Source organism: Cucurbita pepo, chromosome LG04 (genome assembly GCF_002806865.2).
Source record: "Cucurbita pepo subsp. pepo cultivar mu-cu-16 chromosome LG04, ASM280686v2, whole genome shotgun sequence".
Classification (NCBI taxonomy): domain Eukaryota; kingdom Viridiplantae; phylum Streptophyta; class Magnoliopsida; order Cucurbitales; family Cucurbitaceae; genus Cucurbita; species Cucurbita pepo.
In genome coordinates, this window is record NC_036641.1 from 7,304,798 (window position 1) to 7,330,438 (window position 25,641).

General features: G+C 38.9%; 5 protein-coding genes across 7 annotated transcripts; 2 read left to right on the top strand and 3 right to left on the bottom strand.

Moving 5' to 3' along the window:
- Positions 1 to 788: 788 nt before the first annotated feature.
- Positions 789 to 4,226, top strand: LOC111793654 (cytochrome b6-f complex iron-sulfur subunit, chloroplastic-like). Its single transcript, XM_023675636.1, has 5 exons — positions 789 to 947; positions 1,019 to 1,266; positions 2,228 to 2,345; positions 3,567 to 3,749; positions 3,870 to 4,226. The coding sequence occupies exons 1-5, from the start codon at positions 909 to 911 to the stop codon at positions 3,969 to 3,971; spliced, it is 690 nt and encodes a 229-aa protein (XP_023531404.1). The 5' UTR covers positions 789 to 908; the 3' UTR covers positions 3,972 to 4,226.
- On the top strand, positions 3,624 to 23,744 carry LOC111793656. 3 transcript variants are annotated; one of them, XM_023675639.1, is made up of 3 exons: positions 3,624 to 3,629; positions 11,578 to 11,587; positions 23,281 to 23,744. In XM_023675639.1, exon 3 carries the CDS (start codon positions 23,303 to 23,305, stop codon positions 23,558 to 23,560), a length of 258 nt encoding a protein of 85 aa, XP_023531407.1. In that variant the 5' UTR covers positions 3,624 to 3,629; positions 11,578 to 11,587; positions 23,281 to 23,302; the 3' UTR covers positions 23,561 to 23,744. The 3 variants fall into 3 exon arrangements, with proteins under 3 accessions (XP_023531407.1, XP_023531405.1, XP_023531406.1); XM_023675637.1 differs by having other exon boundaries at positions 23,286 to 23,744; XM_023675638.1 differs by lacking the exons at positions 3,624 to 3,629; positions 23,281 to 23,744 and adding an exon at positions 21,344 to 21,908.
- LOC111793650 (uncharacterized GPI-anchored protein At4g28100-like) lies at positions 5,120 to 7,011 on the bottom strand. Its single transcript, XM_023675632.1, has 2 exons — positions 5,848 to 7,011; positions 5,120 to 5,652 (listed from the first exon to the last, which is right to left on the bottom strand). The coding sequence occupies exons 1-2, from the start codon at positions 6,487 to 6,489 to the stop codon at positions 5,338 to 5,340; spliced, it is 957 nt and encodes a 318-aa protein (XP_023531400.1). The 5' UTR covers positions 6,490 to 7,011; the 3' UTR covers positions 5,120 to 5,337.
- Positions 9,950 to 11,632, bottom strand: LOC111793651 (transcription factor MYB41-like). The gene is made up of 3 exons (XM_023675633.1): positions 11,500 to 11,632; positions 11,244 to 11,373; positions 9,950 to 10,643 (listed from the first exon to the last, which is right to left on the bottom strand). Exons 1-3 carry the CDS (start codon positions 11,630 to 11,632, stop codon positions 9,950 to 9,952), a joined length of 957 nt encoding a protein of 318 aa, XP_023531401.1.
- On the bottom strand, positions 16,244 to 19,819 carry LOC111793652 (protein THYLAKOID FORMATION1, chloroplastic-like). Its single transcript, XM_023675634.1, has 5 exons — positions 19,524 to 19,819; positions 18,964 to 19,231; positions 18,350 to 18,566; positions 17,511 to 17,626; positions 16,244 to 16,559 (listed from the first exon to the last, which is right to left on the bottom strand). The coding sequence occupies exons 1-5, from the start codon at positions 19,720 to 19,722 to the stop codon at positions 16,496 to 16,498; spliced, it is 864 nt and encodes a 287-aa protein (XP_023531402.1). The 5' UTR covers positions 19,723 to 19,819; the 3' UTR covers positions 16,244 to 16,495.
- Positions 23,745 to 25,641: the final 1,897 nt, after the last annotated feature.

Below are 25,641 nucleotides of genomic sequence, written 5' to 3' on the forward strand. Positions count from 1 at the left end.
AAATTCACTTTGTATCTTATTGTTGACTGAAACTAGTGGGATAATAAAATTGTATCTTCTTTGAAACTATGCTGTACCGACTCAAAATGCTACTCACGAGCTGATCGAGATAGCTCCAATAGTGACCTTGTTGACGATGAATTTAGTAAATTACACAAAGTTTTAGAGTGTTTGTTCTCAAATACAAGTTTGAACAATAGCTTTTTGGTCTTCGATTCTCGAGTTCAATTAAGAATATTTCTTTTCATTGGAGCATATACAAATTCTAGAAAACCCATTCTCACATATTGGCCCACGCATACTCGGAACATCTGGGTCTGTTATCACCTAACAATCACAAACATTCAAAATTTTAAAATTAAGGTCATGCATACACACTAAGCGTCTGTAATTTTAAAACGATATTTAAAAATTCATTATAAACTAATCCTAAAACATCAAAATAAATTGTTCATTCTCATATGGGTCTCACCTAGACTCGGAGTATCTGGGTGAGTTATCACCTAACAATCATAAATATTCAAAATGATGAAATTAAGGTCATGCATGCACATCGAGCGCCTGTAATTTTAAAACGTTATTTTAAAAAATCATTCTAAACTGATTCTAAAACATCAACATAACTGGTTCGTTATGGAATGAATGATCGTTATTGTATTAATATAAACAAACTTTTGATTAAACGATAATTATGAACTATTTGGAATGGATCGGAAGGTATTGAAAAAGAAAAAAAAAAGAAAAGAAAATAGAGATGAAGTTTGTGGCCATAGTGAAGCGATGAGGCAAATAGGCTTATCTTATCACTTTAGTGGGCATCAAAATTCAGGAACCTCACGAACAATCTCTCAAATCTCTACTCCACTCACTAGTAGATCATTACCCACATATCAATTTCTGCTCCATCCATGGCTTCCTCCGCTCTTTCTTCTGCAACATCCTCACAGGTATCTATGATTGTTTTTTTGTTCTGAATTTCGATTGAAGTTTGTTGCCGATTGTTGTTGTTTTCATTCAGCTATGCGCCGGCAGAAGCGCTTTGTTCTGTCCCTCTCAAGCGCTTTTGAGGAAACCTAAAAGCACTCAAATGGGGGCAAAGGGAAAGGGAATGGGCGGCAAAATCAGTTGTCAAGCCACGAGTATTCCGGCTGATCGAGTGCCGGATATGGAGAAAAGGAAAACCATGAATCTGCTTCTTCTGGGTGCTATTGGGCTTCCCACTGCTACTATGTTGTATCCTTACACCTATTTCTTTGTCCCTCCTGGGTAAGTTTTCCTCTCTCATCCTGTAATGCTTGGCTGGTTAGGTGGATGGTTGCGATGGAATTTGACCGTTACAAATGGTATTAGAGTTAGACACCGAGCGGTGTGCCAGCGATGGCGCCGGGCTCCCAAGGGAGTGGATTGTGGGATCCCACATTGGGTTGGAGAGGGGAACGAAACATTGCTTATAACAATGTGGAAACCTCTTCCTAGTAGACGAAAGAGGACAATATATGCTAGCGGTGGACTTGGACTCTTACAAATGATATTAGATCCAGATACTGAGTTGTGTGCCACCAAGTACACTGGACTCCCAAGGGGGTGGATTGTGAGATCCCATTTCGGTTGGAGAAAGGAATGAAGCATTGCTTATAAGGATGTGGAAACTTCTTCCTAATAGACGCGTTTTAGAACCTTGAGGGCAAGTCTAGAAGGGAGAACCCAAAGAGGACAATATATGCTAACGGTAGACTTGGATTGTTGCAAATGGTATCAAAGCCAGACACCGAGCTGTGTGCTAGTGAGGACGCTAGACTCTCAAGGGGGTGGATTGTGAGATCCCACATCGGTTGGAGAGGGAAACGAAACATTGCTTATAACGATGTGGAAACCTCTCCCTAGTAGACGCGTTTTAAAACCTTGAAGGAAAGCCCAGAGAGGACAATATATGCTAACGGTGGACTAGGATGAACATGATGTATAGCTTCAATTAGTAGGAATGAACGAGATTAGACATGTCTTGATTGCCTAGTTGATGAAATGCCTTCTTGTATAAGTACATTATTATGATAAACGAAGGTTAAATTACAAGTTTAGTCTCCGAAATTTGAAGATTATGTCTAATAAGCTCGACTTTTCAATTTTGTGAGGATGAAAAATGTCTAAGCTAAGAAGTTCATAGGGTGCTGCCATGTCTAAGCTAAGAAGTTCATAGTTTTGAGCCTTTTTGTGTATACAATTACAGTACTGGAGGATCTGGTGGTGGAGTTGTGGCCAAGGATGCTCTTGGAAATGATGTTTTGGCTGCTGACTGGCTTAATGTGCATGGCCCTGGAGACCGAACTCTCACACAGGGGTTGAAGGTGCTGTAACTCTCTAACTTTGCTTAATGAATGAACCGTGCGTTGGCCTAGTGGTTAATTAACGTCGTGTAAATGATTAGGGACTAGAGAGAACGAGTTTAAGTCATGGTGGTCGTTTATATCGACAATTTAATGTTCTACGAGTTACCTTGGTAATCAAATATAATAGGGTCATGGTTGTTTGCTTAATGATGTTGTAAATACTGAGTAGGTATTGGCACCGTGCAGCCCTTGTTTTCAAAGATCTTATGCTTCTTTGAGTGTAACCCACTACTTGTAGATATTATCTTCTTTGGGTTGCCTTTTCGGGCTTCCCTTCAAGGTTTTTAAAACGCTTTACTATGGAGAGAGTCTAGCCCTACTTTGACCAGTGTCTCACCCCGTTCGGTAACCTGACTCTAATACCATTTGTAACAGCCCAAGCCCATTCCCTCAAGGTTTTTAAAAGGTGTCTCGCTAGCACACCGCATGGTGTCTGGCTCTGATACCATTTGTAACAGCCCAAGTCCACCGCACTGCTAATAGATATTGTCCTATTTGAGCTTTTCCTTTCAGGCTTCCCTTTAAGGTTTTTAAAACGCTCTACTATGGAGAGAGTCTAGCCTTACTCTGACCAGTGCCTTGCACCATCCGGCAACCTGACTTTGATACCATTTGTAACAACCCAAGTCCATCGCTAGAGTCTAGCCCCCAGTGCCTTGCACCATCCGAAAACCTGACTTTGATGCCATTTGTAACGGTCCAAGCCCATCTCTAGCAAATATTGTCCTCTTTAGGCTTTTCCTAAAGGTTTTTAAAAAGTGTCTACTACAGAGATGTTTTCACACCCTTTATAAAGAATGCTTTGTTTCCCACTCCAATCGATGTGGGATCTCACAATCCCCACCCCCTTTGGTGCCAGCGTCCTCGATGGCACACCGCATGATGTCTAGCTCTAATATCATTTGTAACAGCCCAAGTTCACCGTTAGTAGATATTATCCTATTTGAGCTTTTCCTTTTAGACTTCCCCTCAAGGTTTTTAAAACGTGTCTATTAGGGAGAGGTTTCCACCCCTTATAAAGAATACTATGTTCTCCTCTCCAACCGATGTGGGATCTCACATCGAGCCATTTGAAATGCGAAGCTTACACAATTCACGAGTTTCTGAATGTTAATTACTGTGCTGTTATGAACAAAAGCTATGTACAGTAAAAAGCAATCTGTTGATGATGGATTTCAGGGTGATCCTACCTACCTCGTAGTCGAAAAGGATAAAACGCTCGCAACGTTCGGAATCAACGCAGTTTGCACTCACCTCGGATGCGTCGTGCCATGGAATGCAGCTGAGAACAAGTTCATCTGCCCATGCCATGGATCCCAGTACAACGATCAAGGCAGAGTCGTCCGAGGACCGGCACCTCTGGTAATACCTTTGCTTTCATGCCATTGCAAGGCCTTTGTTTAAACAAGCAACAATCTTGAACTGTTAGATTATACATTGGTTAGTTACTAAATGAAGTTAAAATTTTCTCTGTTGGGACAGTCTCTTGCATTGGTTCATGCCGATGTAGACGACGGGAAGGTCGTGTTCGTCCCGTGGGTCGAAACCGACTTCAGAACTGGCGAAAATCCATGGTGGGCTTAAGGCTCCTCCTCATGTACATCTCTCCACATTCAACCCTTCAATTTGAAGTAATTTTTTTCTCCCATCTCTCATTTTGGTTGCTATATGTTATATAGTCTTGTTGGTTGCCATATATAAGATACAAGGCCATTCAATCCCAGCCATTGATATTAACTTAGTTCATATGCATTGTTTATTGAACTCCGAAGAATAAGATGATGGGTCTGTTCTTATTATATATGACTCTGAAGTTTTATATTCACGATTCAAATGTTAGAGATTTAAATCTGTCGGGTTAGAATTCTCTTTTCGTTTATTCTTGCAAGTGATTAGGATCATCTCGATAGGGTTAGAAATCAAATTAACGGGTATTTTACTTGGATGGTAGGTTGTCGAGAGATTATTAATTGGCAAATTTGGAATTTTGTAATTATTTTAATAATCAATTTCCAACGAACATGCCTACCTACAAAAAAAAAAAAAAAAAAAAAANTAAATATATAAATATATAATAAAAGAGACGAGAAGGGAATTAGGGCGAGGCAAGGGGTAGGGGTGGAGACAAGAAATATAATCCGCATTCTCGGTGTCACAATCACACGTATAAGGCAGGTGACTTGGCAATTGTGCAGCGCCTTGTTGTAATCCAACAAACAAGCCAGTTGTGTGAAAATCGAATTTTGGGGTCAATCTAGTGTATGGTCGAGCCTCGAGCCAAGTTTTGAGAGAAAAAGTTCTAGGAAGTGTGGTTGAGAAAAACATAGAAATTACGATACTTGGTTGGGAGAAAGTTTGATGAAAGTCTCCCTATAATAAACTTTGCGATTCAGGTCTTGCAGAGACATGATTTTGCCGAACTATCAAACAAATTGAAAATACAGTAATATAACATGAAAGCAAATAAAGGATTTGACTTGTCACGAGCATGTGGCTATGGGCAATATGTCCTGAACGAGCATGACTTTGACACCCGACTCCGTCAGCTAAAGGAGAAAAACCTCCTCCACTCCCTTTATTTTCTATTTGAACCAGGATTTTTCATCCGGATCTCATGGTAAAAGGGTAACACCTTTGGTAAATTCTCTAATTTCCAAGAAAAATTTACTCTCGTAACTTTTCAAAGTATAACGACGATTTAAGAACTGCAAGTTTTTTACTTTCTGGTTTAATTGAAAGGCCCAAGGAAAAATTTGTCATAAGAAAGCGAATGGGAAGAGAGTAAAAAAGGTAAAAAAAAAGCACCCAGATTTGACATTTACAGTGTAGCGAAAAGACAAAAAAGCCCCTCCATCATCCCTTATTTTTGTCCACTAGCTTCACGTGAACCCGACAGGCTCCAAAAATTACAAAACAAACGGATCCCAACCCATAATTACCCCTACGCCCACTACCAAGCAACCCAATAACCAATAACCAATAGGGGTATAATCGGAATCAGAGAAATGGACGGTGGCGATGACGACTGCGCTTTTTCCATCTGTAACGAATCGACGGCCAGCGGCATGTTTTCTTGGTCCGGACTACACGTAGACTCGTGAGGAGGGTGGGCACTGTACATGATGGCTCGTAGTACGGCCGAAACGGTGGGGATATACGCCGTTTTGTTACGGGCGAGGAGCCACGTCAGCCCCATGAGCTGGCAGTCTCTGTTGAACATTTTACTCACTCTGTCGCTGGTGGCGTTCTTCTTCGTTGCCGTAACCTGGATTTATCAATCCCGACAAAGAACATTATATACTCGCGTCCAAACACACCTTAGGTGCTGATTTGCAAATAGGAGAAAATAATGGGGGGAAAGAAAAATAATAAGAAATTCCAAGGACCAAACTGTTACAAATTACGAAACATTTAAATTAAATTAAACACAAATTGTTATATAATTTTTATTTAATATTACCTTTTGAAGGGCGCCAAGGCATTTCGTGCAGCCGGAATAAGATGAGTTCCGGCAATTCTTTTCAAGATTACGGACGGCGGCCGTCGGGGTGGCGTTCCGGTAGCCGTCGTGAACGCCGTCGCCGGAGACATTAAAGGCGGCGGGGCAAGACAACGAGCTAATTTGATGAAGCCGAATCCCACAAAAGCACAAAACGGCGTCGCAGCTCGCATTCGGCTGTGGAATCTTTATATTTCTACTCAACAGCGACGCCTGCAGCGAGTTAACGCATTTCTGTGAGTCGTCCGGCATCATCGGAAGGTCCGACGGTGCTGGAGTGGTAATCTTCAGGGCGGCGCGTGCATGAGCGGCAAAAAGCCACGCGGCTAGAACAGGACAGCACCGACTCCGGTCCAAGTCTCGACCGCAAGCCTCCCTAACGCCGCCGAAAAGCTCGTCGGAGAGATCAAGATGGCAAATTTGCATCTGGGTTTGGACCGGAAAGGCCGGAACCGTGTTGGAGGATGAGTATTCGCCGGGATTTAGTGGCTGGCTTTGGCCGGAAACCGGTTGGACGAGAAAACCAGCTGAAGTAGAATGAAAATTTGTAGCAATGCATGAGAAAACGAAGCAAATTAGACATTTTTGGGCGAAATTAAGCATTTTTGGGGGAAATTAAGAAATGGGTATGCTTGTTTTTGCTGATTAGAGGTTTGGTAATGGAGAAAATATTGATTAGAATGGGAAAAGAGTGATGAAATGCTTAAAGACTAGGGTTTTAAAAGTGGGTTTTTTTCAAGCTTTTGGAGAGGATTCAAAAACATTCTCAAATTTTGAACAAAACCCACAAAAAATGAAGGGTTTTGAAGAGAAAAGTGTAAGGAAGAAGAGGAGAAATCTCAAACAAAAATGAAATGGCATCACTAGAAGGAATGTTGGCTATATATTGCAATATAATGGCTCAATTATTTTGCACTAAGTTCATGTGTTGTTTTGTAAAGGGAGAGGGAAATTGGTAGTGGGTGTGTTGAGGATTGGTTTGGTGGAGAGGAAGAGAGAAAAGGAAAGGAAATGGGAAGAGAATGGTACAAAAGGTTTGTTTTCTTTATCTATTTGAATGGTGGGGAGAAAATGTGATGAGAGAGTGATATGAAAGAAAGCAAAGCAAAGCAAATCACTATTGAAATTTGGTGTATAAAGTGAAATGGTTCTATCTTTTGGGAGTATGGATGTTCTTATAGATCTATATCTCCAATCTTACAAGCCAAACCCCTTGCTATGATAGGGTTTGCGTTTCGAGTTTTGGGTCCTTTTAGGGTTTTCGAACCTTTCGTTTAATTGTAAGTTTAGTCTCTACTGTTGTGAGGCTGATGACGATATATAACGAGTCAAAACAGACAATATCTGCTAGTGGTGGGTTTAGGGTTGCTACAAACGGTATCAGAGTCAGACACCGAACAGTGTACCAGTAAGGACGCTGGCTCCCAAGAGGGGTGGATTGTGAGATCTTATCTCAGTTGGAGAGGGAATAAGAGTGTGGAAACCTTTTCTTACCAGATGTGTTTTAAAACGGTAAGACTGATAACAATACGTACTGTGTCAAACAGACAATATCTGAGAACGGTGGGTTTGAGCTATAGTTTAAGTTCAATGACTCATCAAACCTATGAACGGAAGATTCAAGGTTGAAACTTGTAATCTAATCAAAATAATTCTATACGAAAGTTTTCAATTCGAGCTCAAGAACGCTCCAATTTCATTTGACTTCGTCTCTATATAAGGTGAGATAATTGCATCACATGATTCATCAAAGAAAAAAAGCTTGATGTGTAATGATACCAACAATGATTTTGAAGGAGATCACAATTGTTTATGAAAAGTTTGTTCTATTAAATTCCCAACCTAAAAAGCTTTGTCAATTGAATTGCATTATAAATAAAATATTGGGTTCTTTCTCTAAAGTCTCATGGGTCACCTTTGTTGTTGATTTTTAATTTTAGTATAAAGTTGAAAGGAAATAAAAAGTACCCATTATATGCTTCTTTTCATTACTCTTTTTTAGATATGGATTAAACTAAATACTTATACTTGTCCGTTTTGACCCGTTACGTATTATAATCAGCTTCACGATTTTACAACGCATCTGCTAGATAGAAGTTTTCACACCCTCACGAGGAAAGTTTCATTCATCTCTTCAACCAATGTGAGATCTCATAATCCACCCTTTTGAGGGTCAGTGTCCTCGCTGATACACCACCTGATGTCTTGATGTCTGGCTTTGATACTATTTGTAATAGTTCAAGCCCACCGCTTGTAGATATTGTCTGCTTTGGCCCATTATGTTTCGTCGTAGCGATTTTACAACACATCTGCTAGAGAGAGGTTTTCAAACCCTTATGAGGAAAGTTTTGTTCCCCTCCTCAACAAACGTGAGATCTCATAATCCACCCTTTTGAGGGTCAGTGTCCTCGCTAACACACCACCTGATATTTGGCTTTTATACTATTTATAATAGTTCAAGCCCACCGCTAGTAGATATTGTCCGCTTTGGCCCGTTACGCTTCGTCGTCAGCCTCGTGATTTTACAACGCATCTTCTAGAGAGAGGTTTTCACGCTCTTATTAGGAAAGTTATGTTTCCCTCCTTAACCAATGTGAGATCTCATAATTCACCCTCTGAGGGTCAATGTCCTCGCTGACACACCACTTGTTATCTGGTTGTGATACCATTTGTAACCGTTCAAGTCCACGATCGATAGATATTGTGTACACGGAAGACATCTCAAGAGGGTTGGACATTTGGTGAGGTGAAGTCTATGAGTGAAGTGTTATATGTGGATGACTTTACAGAGATCCTTTTCTTGCTTTGCGTGCGTTACAGCCATGGCAGACTCAAACCCATCTTTTCTCTCTCACATCTAGAGAGAGAGAAGGGAAAGGTTCACGTGGAGTGGCCACCAACGTTCCCCTTTCCCACTACGAACATACTATCAACCTTTCACATTGTTATTTTAATCTGTATGGACACTTCAAAAAGCAACCAAAAAGTGTTTTTGGCGATTTGGGTTTCTTTCTAATCCCAAATACAATTCAAAATCTTCAACTTGGAGGCTTAGTTTTGGTGTTTTCTACACAAATTTATGCCTTTCTTTTTCATTCAGGACAAATGTCGAACACCTTATGGGCATTGGAACATGAGATAAAGCCACCAATTATTCCACCAAAAAGTTTAGGCTTTGATTATGGGTCCCTTTTGGGGTCCAAGAACTCAATTATGGGTTAGGAAATGATAAAGAAAAGTCTCAACTTTATAATCATTTATTGAATCATCGATGCTACAATATCATCCATCATACATTACATGCACAACAGGCTTTGTTTTAGCAGCCAAGGCTTGGCAATTGAGCGGAGGGCGCTACGGTTTTCCCGGAATGGCCGATTTGAACTTGATTACTCTGCTATTTTTGTGAGTCTTTCGCCATCTCTTCTTTTGGTGTCTCTTTAAAATTACTCGAGAATTATTTGTATATCTCATTGGAGTAAGTGTTTGTACTAAACTATGATCGAGTCTCGAGTCAGGTTTTGACCCATTGTTCTACTCGTCGATTTGAAGCTTTTCCACCTCCTCAGCAACCGTTCAAGTCTTTCCTCTTGTTCAATTTGAAGGTTGGATCTCCTTTTTTTTTTTTTTTTTTTTTTTTTTTTTTTTTTTTTTTTTTTTTTTTTTNCGATAAGTTCCTCCCGCTTCAATTGCAACTTTAACTCGATTTTTCATGAAGATGAATTTTTCATCCGGGTTTGTGTAGTTAGTTCCAAATCATAAAGAATCAATACATCGTATGTGGAACATAAATAGTACAACCATAATCAATCCACCATATATTATACGATTAGTTCAATTTGATTCATCGTGGAAATACGATCAAAGCTTCCTATTGAATGGTATGTATACCATTATACATGAATTTTTTTTTTATTGAAGAACTAAGAGCAAAACGTTAAGAATTTATGTTCATATCCACTAGAAAGTGAACAAAAAGAGTACAAATAACATAAGATACACCAAAAAAAAAAACAAAAAAACAAAAGAAACTTATAGATCATACCCTAAATATCCAAAAAAATTACATGAAATCAGCAAAGTCCAAGCCTTGAGGAATTTCAAACTGCAAAAAATTACTACAAAAACTGTCTCTCTCATCCTCATTGCAGCTATTGTTTATGCAAGTTGATGAAGAATTCAACGGCGTGGGGCTTGATTTTGGCGTTGTTATAACCGATTCAAACCCAAAATCTGAAGCCTTAGGTTTCAAGCCATCATCGTACACATGATTAACATCATCTCCACTCAAATTTGAAGCTAAAAAGTTCATATTTTCTTGAGAATTTGAGCACTCAACGAAGTTTGTGATGGGTATCATTGAAGAGTTTGTGTTATTATTGATTTCATCGTTGGGTTGTAAGAGTTGTGATAATGTGTCCATTTGAGCTTGAATTTGAGCATGTTCTTCATTTTGGAGATGGGAATTGTTGGCATTTGGGTCTTCTTGTTTGAGGGCTAAGAGGGTGGAAATTAGCCTTAGAGATTCAGGGTTTAGAGCTTGAGCTTGGTTGTTTAATAACGTCGAGAGACCGAGGATTGGGTGGCTGCGGATGGCCGTGGCGATGATGGAGGATAGGTCGAGAAGATCGATCCGTGGAGTGTGGGTCACTGGGTCGATTCCCATTCGAAGGAGTTTTTTTCTAATGTGAGTATTCCAGTAGTTTTTGATCTCGTTATCTGTTCTTCCAGGTAAATGAGCTGCTATCGCTGACCATCTAAGACAACAACAAAAATCAACCATTTGTGAGCATCATACAAGTTTCCTGTGTAACACAGCCCAAACCCACCACTATCATATATTGTCCTCTTTGGGCTTTCCCTTTTCGGACTTACCCTAAAGGTTTTAAAACACGTCTACTAGGGAGAGGTTTCCACACCCATATAAAAAAATGTTTTGTTCATCTCTCCAACCGATGTGGGATCTCACAATCCACCCCCGTTCGGGGCCAACGTCCTCGCTGACACTCATTCCCCTCTTCAATCGATGTGGGATCTCACAATCTACACTCTTTCGGGGCCCAGCGTCCTCAGTGGCACACCGCTTAGTGTCCACCCTCCTTCGGGGCTCAGTGTTTTTGCTGGCACACTGCCTAGTGTCCATCCTCCTTCGAGTGTGAGATCTTACATCAGTTGGAGAAAAAAACAAATCATTCTTTACAAGGGTGTAAAAACTTCTCACTAATAGACACGTTTTAAAATCTTGAAGGGAAACCCATAAGAGAAAACCTTAAAGAAGACAATATTTGCTAGCGGTAGACCTGAGCTGTTACATCCGAGTTCATAATTTAGAGAGAAAAAAACACGATTAATCTTACTTGTTTCCCAAGACACTATGCAATTGGATTATAGTTTCTTCTTCCTCAAAAGAAAACCTCCCTCTCTTGATATCAGGTCTCAGATAATTAGTCCACCGAAGCCTACAACTTTTCCCACATCTTTGAAGTCCTACGAAACATCCCAACAAAAAGGCCTCAACTTTTCATTTCAGCTCTTAAATTTCAACACACAAACAAGAACAAACAAGAACACACAAGAACAAACAAGAACACACAAGAACAAACAAGAACACACCAGCTTTTTTAGGAAGATTACGCCAATTCCCAGGCCCATGAATTTGAATATAGCCAACAAGCTTCTGATCTTCCTCAGGAGTCCATGGACCCTTTTTCAGGCCATTCTTATCACAGCATGGAGCTCGTCCCATTCTCAGTTGCTAGCTAGCCAACACCTTGGACAGTTCGTTCCTTAAAAACAGGGTCAAAGGAAACAGGAGCTGGCAAATGAACCTTATTTTAAGACACTATCATTGATAAAGATGAGCTTTTTATATAGACATCATTGAGGGTAGGAGCTGAAATGTGACATGTTATAAGTCAAACGTATTTGGTGTCGACGTGTTCATTTCGGACACGTGTTTATGTACGTATGGACGCATGCATGTACACGTATGTTGTTATTTTGTCTTTTAGCTAGAAAATGATGAAATGAAGTCAAAGTTTAGGTGACATGTTAGGGGGTTGACTTTGTGAGAAAGTGACCATGCATTCATACATGCATGGTTATGTAGATGCACATGTGCATACATGAGTTGACAAGGGAAACCCTACTTTTTTTTTTTTTTTTTTTTTTTTTTTTTTTTTTNGAGGAAATTGTAATGGGTTTAGACATACGACCTTCGGTTCTGATTCTGATGCTACTGAATCCAAAAAGTTAAGCTAACGAGATATAGGAAATTGAAGGTTAAATTGGAAGTTTGGTTTATAAAGTTTCATATCAATCGTCTAACACGTTTATAATTTGCTTTAGAAAGTATATATCTAATAGGGCTCGGAATCTTCGATTTTGTAGCTAACATGTTATAATTAAAAGTTTAAGGACCTATTAGATATTTTTCAAAGTACTTTAAGGACTTATTTAACAGAAATTTGAAAGTTCATAGAGCGAACGGATAATTTAACCTAAATATAAGCGTTTATCGGTAGATTTGCAAATGGGTCTTTGACTCGAGAGGCATGGACCATACATACATACGTATCATGATGTGGATGTACATGAGTTGACATTGGGTAAAAGTTTGAGAAAAAGAGGAGAGATTAGGAGCTAAGTAAAGGCCTAAATGAGCTATGTTTTGATTTGGGGGGAGTTGACATTTGGTTTTGTGTTATATTGACTTATGGGAATGATTGGACGGTCATGGTAGTTAAGTTCTCCCATCAACTTCGTAGAAAAATATGTTTTACATTTCATGTTTTTGGTCGTGTTTCATTTCCTCCTTCAACATTGCTTCTAATTCTAAGCCAACTAATTAATTGGATAGATTCGATCTTTATAATATGTGTTAGGACGTGGTTAAGTTTACGTCGGATACCTAAATTCACTGTTTGTTAGCTAAAAGTTGAAAAACCCGTGTACCTATAAGTAAATATAATACTTGAATAGATATAAGTCGATCTTTTGAATGATATCGGACGTAAGTTCATACGAAAATAAACCTACGAAAAACATATATCGTTCTAAACTATATATTAAGATTGTTCGGGTACGTATATAATACGCTTTGGATTACCTTAATTTTCTTTTCCTTGTATGCTAAGCAAGCTTCTTTGGAAAAAGTAGTTCTTTCTTCTCTATAAGGAATTGCCCATTTTTCAAATAGATAAGAGAAAATAATAGAAAGATAATATTATAATTTTCAATTAATGTGAAAATAGGGTTAAGTTTTATAAACGTTCAAGTCAACTTATATGCATTTCAACTGATTTTTCTAGATAATCGTCTAACCCTAATATGTTTAGCCCAACAAACTAAAGCATTACGTGAGTGACTTTTCTAACGAACCTTAGGGTTAGGTATTCATGTGTCGAAATGCACATGCATATATGTCGGGTATTGTGGATAATCAGCTCGGGGGTCTCATTAACATGTGTGAATGACATGCCGTTATGTAAATTATGAAAATGTAACGATTAACTGTAGTTTCACGAGACACTATGCTGGATCCAACTCAACTCCACTAAGTATCAATTCTCATCAGTTAAGGTAAAATCTCCTAGAACTTCGAGCTCATACACCATCATAATTGACCCATCAATTCAGGGATTCATATTTAGACAGTTCAGACTCGGGTTCCTCATAACATGTATGTCTGACCCCATTAGAGGGTTACTAATCGAATATCTTTTATACCCAATCTTTTTAGATAACGACAGGAACGTACAAAACGGGTTATGAAGCATTTGCTAATCATATCGTCGAGTTTATCTTACCCTAATCTTTACGGATCATAAAACGTTATTCAAACGTGAGATTCATAATTCAATGATGAGTCATGAAGTCTATGATGAGGCATTCAAATAAGGGCCTTGAATTTAAGTTAAAATAATAGAAAAAGAGAATCTACCTTGATTTTGGATGGTTGAGCAACAAAATATTATAAAAATGCCTAAAAACGTCGCCGTTTTTACACACAGCCTCTCATTTTTCTTCATTATCAGTAACAACAATGGCGTGCAAGTCCAGATTTCTTCACCTACAAATTTCCAAACTCTCCAAGCTGTAGCCTTAGGTTCTTATGAACAAGACCACTAGGATTCCTCCACGTGGAACAGACACACAGTAGAAAGTCAACTCAAGCTCATCTTATGTTTGACATTTGTTCACTGTAGCAGAGCAATAATCAGCATGTAATCATGTGGCTGAAAATTGTTTGTCTGTCTGTCTGGATTTTGGTTGGGTGTTAAATTCAAATTTATTGAAACGGGTGTTAAAGTCTTACCTTTGTTAGTTGTAAGGACTCAAATCCACCGCTAGCAGATATTATCCTCTTTGACCTTTCCCTTCAATGCTTTAAAACTGTTGGGGGAAGGTTTCCACCCCTCATAGATTGTGGTTTGTTCTCCTCCCTAACCAAGGTGGGACATCACACTAGTTAAGTAAGAGGAAGATCGTAGGTGTTTAAGTAAGAGATACTATCTGTATTGGTATAAGACATTTCAAGAAAACGAGCGAATATTCAAAAGTAGATAATATTGTACCATCGTGGAGCTTTCGTTGTTGTTCTATCATTCTAATGATCAAATCGTGAAGGTTCTTCAACTTCATGACAATACCCTTAAGCGATCATAAGCTTTATTTTCATAATTTTAGTTTTTTTTTGTTTGGTTGAAATGAACTTAGACGAGGTTCTGTGTTGAATTGGTATGAGGTATTTTGGGAAGATTAATGAATATTCAAACGAAACTATGTTTAAAGTAGAGAATATCATACTATTGTGGAGTATCGTTGTTGTTCTATCATTCTGATGATCAAATCGTGAATGTTCTTAAATTTGATGACGATATCCTGAAGCGATCGTAAACTTGATTTGTAATATGAAAAAGATAGTTTAATCAATGGTTGGTCGAGAGAGATCTCTTTGTTGAATATTTTAAAGTTATAGCCATACCGAGTGCTTGGTTGGCTTTGACCGTATGGCCATGGTCATCCACCAAATATAAACACAATAGAATAATGTATGTGTTGTTAAACTACAATACGTATGTACAAAAAGCTCCAAATTCCCAATAATATTATGTATGAAGCTCCTACCACATAATGTCGTATCACTTTATATAATTTGCATTTGATTTATTAATCATTCCAACCACTCATGTGCCATTTCACATTTTGTTCATACCTTTGTCTCGAACTTTTTTCCTCGATCGATTTTGAATTTGGAACTCATCCCTAAGAGTAATCACCGTTAGAGTCCTTGATCGTTGCTCGGTTCTGGGTTGCAGATTTGTCAGTTGTTCTTCACTCTCACTGGTTGTGCCTTCAAGGATAGCTTCATCTCACAAATATAGATTATTTTGCGGGTTCAATTGCCTCGATCCACTAGCAAATCTCTCTTCCCTTCTATGTTCTCAGAGTTCGAATTTTGTTGAATCAGTTTCGTCTCTGATAAAATCGATCATAAATTGGTTCCAAATTGAACAAAACCAATCAGACTAAATAAACATTAGTTCCAAGTTCGAAGAATTAAAAGTATAATTTCATCTATTGTAAGTTATTGTTACTATATGAAGGTGATGAAGATAAAGGAAGGACGGGTGACGAAATGCAACAGACTAAACATCTAAAATATATTCATATAAGCCTTCAATGTTGAGGATTGTTGGGAGGGAGTCCCACATTAGCTAATTAAGGGAATGATCACGAGTCTATAAATAAATAATATATTTTCATTGGTACGAGACCTTTTGGGAAAACCAAATAGCAAAGTCATGAGACCTTATGTTCAAAATGGACAATATCATACCATTGTAGAGATCCGTGATTCCTAACATGGTATCAGAGTTATGTCCTTAACTTAGCCATGTCAATAGAATCCTCAAATATCGAACAAACAAGTTCGGACCCTTAAAAGTGTAGTCAAAAGTGACTCAAATGTCAAACAAATGGTGTACTTTGTTCGAAGACTCTAGAGAAAGGAGTCAAGCCTCAATTAAGGGGAGGTTGTTCGAGGGCTTCATAGGCCTCGGGAGAGGCTCTGTAGTGTACTTTGTTCGAAAGGAGGATTGTTGAAAATCGTTGGGAGAGAGTCCCACACTAATTAAGGAAATGATTCCTAAGTTTATAAGAAATACATCTCCATTGGTTTGAAGCCTTTTAAGGAAACCAAAAGCAAAGTAAACACTATCATACCATTGTAGAGAGTCGTGGTTTCTAAGATCTAATAGATATACTTATGCCTCATCAGAATCCCTCAAAAGAATCCAGACATGGTTGCACATACAAAAAAAAAAAAAAAAAAAAAAAAAAAAAAAAAAAAAANGAGTGCGAAAGCATTTGTATAGACAATTGCACTCAAAATATGTAATACAAATGAGAAGAAAAGTAGAAGCTGGCAGAATACAAAATTTACCAAATGCAGAAGACCCAACAATACAGTACAAATGCATATGTATTAGGTATTTAGAATATTGCTATAACTCTTTAAAGTCTTATCTCAAATTAGGCGGTGAGTGCTCCAATTGATGTCATCAGCTCTCAAAAACCACTCTCTATGCTGTATTCACCCAATCATTCATTTTGTTACGGCCTCGTTAGCTGTCTGTGATCCAGCCCTCTCATCTCTTTTCTTCTTCTCTCTATAGGCAAAAACAGAATTGAAGAGCACTGGTTAATTATACCATGATCCACCCAATTCTGACTCATTTTTAGGCCTCCCAAGACCCATGTACCGATCCGAAATTTTTTACTTAATTTAAGGTCACCACTGTATACATATCATAAACATTGAAGGCGGAAATACTTCATTTAAACTTTCATAAAACATCACCATCACCTTCATCTTAAAACACAGCCAGCCTCACTTAAGATCCATGTAACAACCCGAAATTTTCTATTTAATTTAAGGTTGCCACTGTATACATATCATGAATATTGAATGCAAAAATACTTCATTTAAATTTTCATAAAACATCACCTTGATCTTAAAACACAGCCAGCCTCACCCAAGATCCATGTAACGACCCGAAATTTTCTACTTAATATAAGGTCGTCACTGTATACATATCATGAACATTGAAGGCAGAAACACTTCATTTAAACTTTCATAAAATATCACCTTCATTTTAGAACACAGTCAGCCTCACTCAAGATTCATGTAACGATCCGAAATTTTCTACTAAATTTAAGGCCGCTACTGTATACATATCATGAACATTAAATGCAGAAATACTTCATTTAAACTTTCATAAAACATCACCTTCATCTTAAAACACAGCCACCCTCACTCAAGATCCATGTAATGACCCGAAATTTTCCACTTAATCTAAGGTCACCACTGTATTGAATGCAAAAATACTTCATTTAAACTTACATAAAACATCACTTTCATCTTAAAACACAGCCAAGCGGTGGATATCTAGTGAATATAAATGATATGACGGTGAGTTGCAGAAGATTTGACAAATACTGGATTGTTTTCAAAACGATTATGGGTTCATAAAATCCAAGAAAATATGGTGGTGTGAAAGAGCAGATTGTGGGTATGCTAATCTACCAGGCCAGGAACCATGAACTTAAAAATCTCTTACCTATCAACGTATTCCTTTAGGAGCTCCTTCGCCTGAACCAACTTCGAAAGCAGGTTGCGGTATACATCAAGGTCTCGGTCCACACTTTTTTTGTCAACATTTAAAGCGGCACAGAGCTGTTCAGAAGCAGCAAAGTGTTAGATGTCAACACTTGGTAAAATCTCCATTACATGGCTTTAGCTGTTTTAGAAAAATAAAAGTATGTTTGGAGATAGACACGCTAAATAGAGATGGCCAATTAAAGCAATAGTTCATGATAACTGTTGTTGATGGGGGCAGTGGAACATATGTATGTTTCCCTTCACAAGAGCTAATAAACTGAATGAAAAGGACCAGCTGAGACTACTAAAGAGCATAAACTACATCCACAAGATCAGTACAATCTCCACAAAGGAGAAGGAAATCCCACAAAAACACTGTAATTGTGTATGTGGGATTGTCCCGAGCAAAGGGGAATGTTCCAAAAAATGGTTAGCTCATATTTCTCTTCAACCAAATACTACAAAAAAGATTGATGTTACCTAGAAAAGTAAAATGGAGACTAATGCAGGAAAGAGTACCTTGAACCTAATTCTATCGAACTGAATAAGGTTAAGCACTCTTCCATCAGGATCCAATTTCTCTAATGAGTAAAAAGATAATAATGAGCACGAAACACAATTACACTTTATGAATGGCAGCACTCAGAGAAAGAATACAATCTACAAGTAAAAGTACTATGAGAGGGGGGCTGGCTATCATGTAAATGTTTAATTTAGCAATAATAAGCTCGATATACTATCATCTCAAAATCTTCATCTACTTAAAAGCTATATCACAAAGAGGAAGATAAAATAAACCTTTTCCAAGATACTGGGTTCAGTAGCATTTGCCAATTCGAGGAGTCGAAATAGCCCAATCGCAAAAAATCGGCTGTAACTGAAACTCCCCTTACTCGCAGCTCGTTCTGCAATGTCTTTCAAAACACTCTCAACTTCTCCTTCTTTTGATGCAAATTCAACCAATGAAGCTGCAGACTGAGACCGAGCCCACTCTTCCAATTTTTGAGCATCAATTCTGGACGGTATAACAGAAAGTAGTACTAAAAATGAAGAAAAACCTTCTTGAAATTATTGGAAGAATGGTCGAAGGATGGAATATAATTTCCAGTGAAGAAAATTCCACTCTTGGAGATATTGAACAAAGAGTAAACATCCGTTAATTAGATTACCATGTGATTTGACCAAATAATCTAGTCATTTAGACAACCAAGTCCAAATTAAGATGTGAAATACTAGGAAAGAAGATAAAAGTTGAATAAGAATCGTCGTATTTTTGCTGTAAGTGGAATCATGTCATGTTTTTTTCAACTTAACAATGTTTACTATCTATGAACAAGGCTAGTGAATTTATTAGATGGCAAGAAGAGATAGAGATCAGGGATGGTAAAGCAAAGGGGAATACATGGCCAAACCTATATTGCTCTGGATCCTCATTCAACGCCTTAATGTAGGCTTGGAAAATGGCCTCCCGATCCTCATCGCTAGGGTACCCATCCATAAGCTGATCATATACAGTAACAAAACCGAGGGCGAAAACAGGATCATAACGGTACGTCCTCTTATACCTCATCAAATGCTGCTGCACAATCAACTCTTGCAGAACAGAGTTGTATATGCTAGGGATAGGTCGTTTATACGCCTTTAGAAAGTTCAATTTAGTCTCAGCTACAGTCGTCACATCTAAATCCGAAAATAGCACATCATTTTCTACACTCAAATACTAAGAAATCGAACTAGAGAAATCTCAACATACTGAACAAGTTTAGAATTGATCAAACCGAACTATTGAAAGCCTAATTGTTACTTAAAACATAAATTTCCGTCCATAACGATTCATCTCAACAATTAACGAACAAAAAAACACAAGTTCACATCGAAATCATCGAAACAAGCCAATTCGTTTCTGCTACCATAATCTAGCAAAGGAACAGTCTAGTAAGCGAGTAAGGAAAACAAATCTGCCAGAAGCTACCTGTTCCGGCGGACATGCAATGAATGACCAAGCGAGAACTGAAACTCGAGGTTCGAACTCCCGAATGATGATAGAAAACACTAGAACGGAAACGAAACCCGTCGAAATTCGAGGCGAGTGAACGAGCCGACGGAACCGGCGACCTTCGATCAGAAAACTGACTTACCGTTGAGAATGACACGGAATTAACAGCCGCCATTGCAGAAGAATGAGAAGAAATTTGCAAATCTTACAAACTTCCAGAGAAAAAGGATTTCATGTCGAAGATTTTTTCTGGGAGAAAAAAAAAAAAAAAAAAAAAAAAAAAAAAANAGGAAGTTTGGCATATCATTTCTTTTAATGAATAACCAAGCTTTCATTGAGGAAAAAAAAAAAAAAAAAAGAAAAGAAAAGAAAGAAACAAGAGAGGACGAAACTGAGAGGCCATGATAGAGAGGCTTATCCATATTTTAATTTCTTAACCTTAGCTAAGAAGCCATTAAGATGTCGACACCTGGCAGTGTCCGTATTTTGATTTTCCATTTGGATGGTCCAGATCTTTTGATCTCTCCTTTTCCACTTTAAAATAAAATAAAATTTTAAAAGAGAAAATAGTTTAGAATTGGGCTAACTCAAAATTGGGCCCAAACATTTAGTCCGTAACAGAGCCATTTATTTTGGTTAGGTTCACGGCTCAAGCTCATCACTAGCAGATATTGTTCACTTTGGCCCTTTATGTATCATCGTTAGTCTCACGATTTTAAAACGCGTCTGTTAAGTAGAGATTTTCACATGCTTACCAAGAATGTTTCATTCCTCTTTCCAATCGATGTGGGATCTCATGATGTGATGTCCCACATTGGTTGGGGAGGAGAACAAAACACCCTTTATAAGAATGAGGAAACATTCCCCTAACAGACACGTTTTAAAGCCTTGAGGGGAAACCCAATGAGGTCAATATCTGCTAACGGTGGATCTGGGGCGTTACAAATGGTATCAGAGTCAGACACCGGACTATATGTCAACGACGAGGCTATTCCCCAAAGGGGGTACACACGAGACGGTGTTCAAGTAAGGACCCTAGTTCCAAAGGGGAGTGGATTTGGTGGGGGTCCCACATTGATTGGAGAAAGGAAAGACTGTCGGCGAGGACGTTGGGTCCCGAAAGGGGGGTGGATTGTGACCTCCCACATTGGTTGGGGAGGATAACAAAACACCCTTTATAAGGGTGAGGAAACGTTCTCTTAATTTTAAAGCCTGAAATTGGTTGGGGAGGATTACAAAACACCCAATACGGTGGATCTGGGCCATTACACATAATTCACCCCATTTGAGGGCCTAGCGTTGGCACACTGCCCAGTGTCTAGCTCTGGTACCATTTACAACCGTCCAAGCCCACCATTAGTAGATATTGTTAATTTTGACCTCGTTATATATCACCGAATAATTACGCAGAATCACACACAACCTAATCTAACCAACGCCATGATTGTAGTGATCATGTTGTGTACTAAAATGTTGCAAGAATTGAGAGTAAGCAATGGCACTCTGTTTTTAAAATCCTGCTGGTTTCCCATTATCCAGGGGGAGAAAAAACCACGGTTCATGAAGCCATTTGTTTTGGAATCTCACTCCAAAACCCAATCCTACCCCTCCATTTCCACCTCCAAACCGCAGTTTCAAGGGGCATTTTAGTCCAATTACAGAAAAAAGAAAAACATGGGTCCCGTACAACCTTAAACCAGACCACCACGCTGTTTCTTCCTCCAAAAACCAGGAGCTCCACTTTAATGGCTGCGGGCAGCTTCTCTATAAAAACCACCACCCCCACCCTTCCCCCTTCACCAAAAATCAAAACTCAAAGACTTTCAAAGCACAGAAATGAGCTCCTCAATTAGATCAGCTTGGGTTGTAGCTGCCAGTGTCGGCGTTGTTGAGGCCCTCAAGGATCAAGGGATTTGCCGGTGGAATAACGTCTTAAGATCGGCGCAATTCTACGCCAAAAACCATGTTGGGTCAGTTTCTCAGGCCAAGAAGTTTTCCTCCTCCGCCGCCGCCGCCGCCGTGGCTTCCGGCAAGCAGCAGAATCAGTCGGAGGAATCTCTGAGGACGGTCATGTACCTCAGCTGTTGGGGTCCTAATAATTGAACCGCCTCTGAGCTTCAAAGATACGCTTGAAAAACATTGAAATCGAGATTACGGCGGGACCGGCGGCGGTTCGAGCGGAGTGACACCGCCGGGCGCGGTGGTGGAGTTGTTGAGCTGATATAGATATTGATATGGTTTGGGGATGTTATTAATGGGATGCTTTGGGCGTTTGATTCGTATATGAACAATTGTAAAAGCAATTCCCCTTAGTTCTTGTTTCTTTATTAAATACAATTGATTCCTAATTTCTTTACATTACGACCTACCCGCTCGATCTAGATAACAATTTCAAAAGATTTGACCGATCCCATTCTCGGGGAGGGCTCAAATACACAAGGGGGCTCGAGTTTTTTTCTCGGGTTAGGGTTTCTTTCTCGATCTTTCCCTAATTCTAAATTCTAATCGTGTAGTGGATTCTACTTTAGTCAAGAGGTATGTGTAACGGAGGTAGGCCCTCTACGTTATTAATCCATTTAGGCTCGACTAGACACATGTGGATTTAGGAAACTTGGCTCGTGAATAGTTTCTTAATAATAGAATCTCTCTTGAAACACGGGAAAAAAATCATTGGCTTATCAAATTATCTATGAGCCATGAAAAAGATTCATCAAAAGACAGAAACAAGTCCATTATCTATTTTACGTCAAGTAATATGTGGAGTAACTCCCGATATAGCAGTAAAGGCAAGTCGTGTAAGTGGATCAACTCATCAAGTTCCGTAACCGCAAAGAACGGTTCGTTCTTTTTATTTCTCCTTATCCATAACCATAAGGGCTGGAAGTGGATTCATAAAACCTAGCTCGATTAGGAACACATGATCGAACTCGACAATAATTAATCTTAATTAATTTTAAATAAAATGAAAAAATGAGTGAGAAATGACAATAATACCCCTCCCGTACAATGTACCCTGTTTCACAAAGAGCGGCAGAATCCGCCAGTTTCAAGCCCAACTCCTCCGGTTTAGAAAGGCAGTTTCTCCTCAATAATTCCAACTTTACCCCTCACATTGCTGTCAAAAGAACCCGATTTCTAGGGGCAATCAAGTCCAAGAATCATTTACAACTTATTTATTATAATAATAACATAGCAAAGATTAGGATAAGAAATATAATCCTTGTCTCCATCGGTCACGTTTAGTTAATAAAGAAATTTCCTTTTCTACCCTTCTCTAGCTTCACTCGAGATAGGTATTACAAGGCCACGATCCAACAAATTAGATAGAAATCTCTAACTATTTCTACCCTTCGATATTACAAGGCCATGAACGACCCATATCCACTGCCACTAAATATTGTCTTCTTTGGATTTTCCCTTTCAAGCTCCCCTCAATGCTTTAAATCGCGTCTTCTAGAGGAGGTTTCCACACCCTTATAAATGGTGATTTGTTCCCCTCCCCAACCAATACCCGACCTCACAAAAGTAGACCCCACAAAATAAATAAATAAATAAATATATGGGAATTTAAAATAAAAAAGAAACCCATTTGAGAGGAGGAAATCAGCCGGTCGCGGCGGTTTACTCTCCTCGCTTCCCGGAATTCAAAACCACGTGCCCAGTGGAATTAAAGAAAAAAACCAGGGGCCTTTTTGGAATAATCTCTATAAAACTCTCAAAATATTCCAACATTTCAGAACAGAGACAGAACAGAGATGAGTTCATCAAGAACAGCTTGGGTTGTCGCCGCCAGTGTCGGAGTGGTGGAGGCTTTGAAAGATCAAGGGGTTTGCCGCTGGAATCATACAATTAGGTCGGTTCAGCAGTATGCTAAAAGCCATGCGAGATCTGCTTCGCAGGTCAAGAAGCTTTCTTCGCCGTCGTCTGCGGCGGTTTCCGACCAGAAATGGAAGCAGTCGCAGGAATCTCTGAGAACTGTCATGTTCTTGAGCTGTTGGGGTCCTAATAATTGACCCATCACCCCCAGATTGTTCTTCTTAGGAAAGCTTTTGATTGTATAAATTTCACTCAAAACATTTTTTATAAATTTTTATGAATAATTTTATTTTTTGTTTAAAATAATATTTAAAATTTTTAATATGATAAGTGTTGGTTGATAATTACATTTATAATGAGTAATTAATATCTTTTGTCTTCGTTGAATGGACCAACCTTATCCTCAAATTAAGAACGGGCCCACTTAATAGATTCGTTGTCGTGTCGCCATCTAATGGTCTAGATATTGTCATACGACAGAATTACTTCTCACTTCTAAGAGTAAAGACTATTCCCACCGACCAACACGAGTTATTCCATCATATTTTGTAAGAGATCACCCAACATAGAATTGATCCGAGTAAAGCACGTTCCGTTGTGGTATTTGATTCATTTATGTACCCCTCATTTACTCCGCACTATTTCTCGTGGGTACAAAAAGAATTCTCTTCTTTATAGATAATCTTTTTTGGGAGGAATAATATATATTATTTCTTTCTATATGCTCGACATAGTTAAGAACAGTAGGTTCTACCGTGCATATGCTGTAGTTCTTTTTGTTAAAAGAGAATTCATCGTATGATTCAGGATCTAAATCTGTTCTCTCGAGTAGCTCTTTCAGTGTAAGAGGATATTTTTAACTACACAATTATGAAATTTCGTCTTAGTTAAAAGTTTCGGGTTGAAGATTATAAAATATATGTGGTGCGGGTTCATCTCGCTCGACCAATTCGAGTGATGATGATGATGATGATTGTGAGATCCCACATCGATTGGAGGAGGAACGATGTATTCCTTATAAGGGTGCGGAAACCTCTCCATAGAAAACGCGTTTTAACACCTTAAGGCTGATGGCAATACTTAATAGGCCAAAACAGACAATATTTGCAGGCAGTAGACTTGGGGCTGTTACAAATGGTATCAGACAAGGTTCGAGCAGTGTGTCAGCGAGAACACTGGGGCTCAAGGGGAGTGGATTATGAGATCACACATCAGATCCTACATCAATTGAAGGGGGAACGAAACATTCTTTATAAGGGTGTGAGAATCTCTCCCTAGCCTACACATTTTAAAATCGTAAGACTAACAACAATACGTTACGGGCCAAAGCGGACAATATCTACTAGCGATGGGGTTCGGTTATTATAATGATGATGCTCGGAAATATGCTCACTGCTTGAGAGATTTCATTATAAAATGAAGACTCTCGAGTGAGTTTCACTCTCACGTCATAATCAAAAAGACGAGTAAAAGAAACATCAGATCTTATCCGAGGTGGAGTGTTTCGAAAATCGTTCAAATCGTTCAAATCGTTCAAATCGTTCAAATCGGTAGAGTTAGAGAAACACACAAACAAGACTACAAAATCAGTGGGTGAGAAGCGAGTGGTTTGCTTCTCATACTTTGGGCTCATCCTCAACCTAATTTCACAAAAATGATCCACATTTTCCCATTTTTACCCTCCACCCATCACCAACCTACACATCATCAACAAGGGCAATCCTGTCATTTCACATCAAGTGAAGAATCCACCACCTTGTACGAACTCAGTTTTTCAATGATTAGCCAGAGGTTTTCCCCATTCCACGTTCTCCAAAACACATCTATATAAACCAACCAAACCCTTTTAACCTTAATTTCATCAAACTGTACGACACAAACAAGAACAAGCAAAATGTGTAGCGGAAAATACTGGACGACGGCGGCGGCGGCGAGTATTGGGGCGGTGGAGGCGTTGAAAGACCAAGGCCATTTGTGCCGGTGGAATTCTGCTGTCCGGGCTCTGTCTCAGCCCAATAAACTTCCGCCGCCGCCCTCGTCGTCATCGTCGGCGGTTAGGGATTGTCGGGAAGAAGATCATAGTAAACCCAAGCAGTCCGAGGAATCTCTTAGAACTGTTATGTACTTGAGTTGTTGGGGTCCTTATTGATTTAGGGTTTTAATAAGCGATAAGTAGCTAATATTTTTTATTTTATGATATGATAAACGATGAATAAATATCACGATAAATTTTCATGTTTGTTGTTAATTGTCTCGTTTAGATACTAAAACGACTTTG